We start from the raw sequence: 3,096 nt of genomic DNA, 5'->3' as shown, positions 1-3,096 counted from the left end.
TGACTTAGACACTTTTGTTATGAGGCTGTCGATATCATCTATATACAAAAAATGCTACCTTTATTATGAAGTGTACTGTCAGTACTATAGACCTCCTGATGGTCAACATTTTGTGTTATTCACCATGTTGTTGTCACAAGCATATTATTTTGTGTATTTCAATCTAATTTTATTTAACTTACACACGTTTTAGTAAGAAATTTAACCAATTTTTTTAAAAATGGTGGCCATTTTGAAATTCAAAATATCCGCCATTTTGTGTTAATCACCAATGTTATTGTCATAGGCCTATCATTTTATGTGATTTCAATCAACGTCATAACTTGCTCATGTTTTAATAAGAAATTTAATCCATTTTTTTAAAATGGCGGCCATTTTGAAATTCAAAATGTCAGAATACTAATGATTCTTATAGAGCAGAGAACCCATATGAACTTAAAATATTATTCATAATGGGTGTTACTTTGTCCAATATGGTACATTTATTGGATATTTTACGTATTGGCGGCCATCTTGGATTTGACACCCTTAAGCTTTTTTTAAAAAATGGCAACATATTTTTTTCATTACTTTACATCCTAAAGACACTAAATCAGTTGGAATTTTGCTTTTAACAAAAAAATGACACGAAATTACATAGTGGCCTACATTATTAGGCCTACAGAGACAAAATTATATTGGTTGTTGACCGTGAAAGTTGCCATATTTTATTTGGCTATATTATATTTTACATTTGCAATGAATAGATATCAAACCATATCAACGTGTTTGTTTAAAGTAAACCGTTTTCGACTACAGAGTAACTGGTCTCAAAGTCCAATCATTGCTTGTTTAATTTTTATTATTTCTAATACAATATGATCAGTATACTATGATAATGATAATTATGAAATTGTAGGCTAATATCTATGGATGACACCGTTATAGCCAATGCAAAAATAACATAGTATTTTATCAGAAATGAGAAAAAATGAGAAAATAAAAATTGATGGCTAAATATGATTAAAACAAAGTACACAATAATTAATTCTAGAATGTATGTGCGTTAAATAAAAATTACAGAATAAACTTAAGATAGAAACAATTCTGGTTGAGAAATAACTTCAAATTATCAAATAAACGTCTTATTTTGATTATAGTTTGCACAAAACAAATACCACCGACCTATTTTAAAGCTTACGTCTGTCACCTAACTGTTAACATGATGAGTAATGTATACTCTACCAACTATCGTGACTAATCATGTGACAATACTATAATACAATACTGACTGACTGACTTTTTGTAAATTTTTTTGAGATAGTAAGTTTGGCATAATGATAATATAAAACAAATGAGGCACGTCTTTATGATTAAACGTTAATTGTTTAAATTCAGAACATATGTAAGATGAAAATGTAAATTTTTAAATTTGACAATTAATTGTAGTTGCTTTTAAACTTAAAAGCTAGCTTTATTTACATTTTCAGAAACTTGTACAGTCTTTACATACCATTGGATAACCTAAGACCACGTCGTATTATCTTGGATACAACATTTATACAGATTTACTGAGAAGGCCTATAGAAAGCTTCTCCGCCACATCTTCTCAGTCGGGAAAGATTTGTCGTATTTATAAAAACTTATACAGTAACGTATTTAATCGGTACAACACTTATATCGTTTCTTTTTCGGAGTCAGGGAAGGTTGCACCACCAACAAGTGTAGGCCTATGAACACAAGCGTTTTTACCAGTTTGGCTATTCTGCCACACACCTGTAACATGTTAATCCAAGTACACTCCAAATACAACACCTACAGCAAATATTCTTGGTGAGGAGAAAACAGCCCTACTAAACCTGTCTCTTTCACTGTCAATCAGAAAAGAACTAGAAATGACAAGATTGTGTTCACGTGGATGACCTAGGTAGACTTGTACAATCAATCGATACCTATCGAACTTTTCACATTTAACACGATACTGAATTATGTTCGTCAGTGTTTTCACCAATCCACCAGCTGTGTTAGGGTTGTATTCTTCACCATCCAGATGAACATGTAAAGATTCCTCAATTATTCTCTCAACGGCAGAGCAATCAAATGTTATTTTTGGTTCAATTTGATATGTCTGTACCTCCTCAATAGGAATTTCTTTTTCTTTTTTCTCACTTTTGGTTTCCAATTTAAAACGCCACCACATTGATGTCGGCACATCTTTTCCGAAGTAAAGAGAGAGTTTTCTTAGGCCGACATTACCAGACCTGGCTTGCGGAAAAAATGCATCAGAGGCACTCCTCCATCGCCTTGATGTTTGCATTGGTGGGCTTGAGTTGATAGATTTTAGCTGCCTGGATGTGGGAACAAATTCACTTTGAACGTCAAAAACCGATTTTCGACTACATTTATGCCTGGCTGTCTCACGGCTATCAAATTCCAAAAGGTTGCTATAGCTTAGTTTAGCAACATTAGCCATATTAAGCATATGTAATGAAATCTATAGCTAACAAATAGAAGCTGTTGCGAGCTAGTCATTTCATAGTGTTGTAGTTTTAAAGCATATCGCCAAGGCAACAACAATTTCAAATAATGTTATCTTTAACAAATGTTTACTGAATTCCATTTGTAATCAGTGTTACTAATTCTTGCTGGGGCATTTTGCCAATACAATTTTTAAACATGGTATATTATGTTGAATGGAAAGATACATGGCCGAACAATCAGATCGGCCCGTGAATAAAAATAACAAAATACAAAAAATGTTTTAAAACGTATCCATTTGTGACTCGAATGCATTAGTGTCGGGTGTTATAAAACTTTTGCGCTAATGTTGAAACATAGGACATTTTGCTAAAAACAGTTTAGAAAGTTCCCCAAAAAATGATATTCTTTCTTTATAGATTTGATCATTCTTTAGAAATAATTATATATATATATGTTATATTTTTAATGCATGATATTTGTATAATTAATTAGCGTTTTGGCCAGATTAATATTGTATGTATTTTATACTAAGCTGTAGTAGGTCTACAGTAATTTGATTTACCGTTAAGAATTACTCAACCGTAACAGCCATACTGTATCTGTTGTGTACCGACGATGATCATACCAGGGATAGAA

The 3,096-nt window shown here is 32.0% G+C and overlaps 1 protein-coding gene across 1 annotated transcript; it reads right to left on the bottom strand.

Moving 5' to 3' along the window:
• Positions 1–1,134: 1,134 nt before the first annotated feature.
• LOC144856536 (dynein light chain Tctex-type 4-like) lies at positions 1,135–2,498 on the bottom strand. Its single transcript, XM_078714554.1, has one exon. The coding sequence runs from the start codon at positions 2,459–2,461 to the stop codon at positions 1,766–1,768; it is 696 nt and encodes a 231-aa protein (XP_078570680.1). The 5' UTR covers positions 2,462–2,498; the 3' UTR covers positions 1,135–1,765.
• Positions 2,499–3,096: the final 598 nt, after the last annotated feature.

The sequence above is a fragment of the Antedon bifida genome, chromosome 11, assembly GCF_963402885.1.
Source record: "Antedon bifida chromosome 11, ecAntBifi1.1, whole genome shotgun sequence".
Taxonomy (NCBI): Eukaryota; Metazoa; Echinodermata; class Crinoidea; order Comatulida; family Antedonidae; genus Antedon; species Antedon bifida.
The sequence above is the reverse complement of the archived record's forward strand: the minus strand, read 5'-3'. Positions and strand labels throughout refer to the sequence as shown.

What these genes read in the sequence shown, in the direction of transcription:
- LOC144856536 (XM_078714554.1), bottom strand. Translation starts at nt 2,461, where the DNA reads ATGCTTAATATGGCTAATGTTGCTAAACTAAGCTATAGCAACCTTTTG.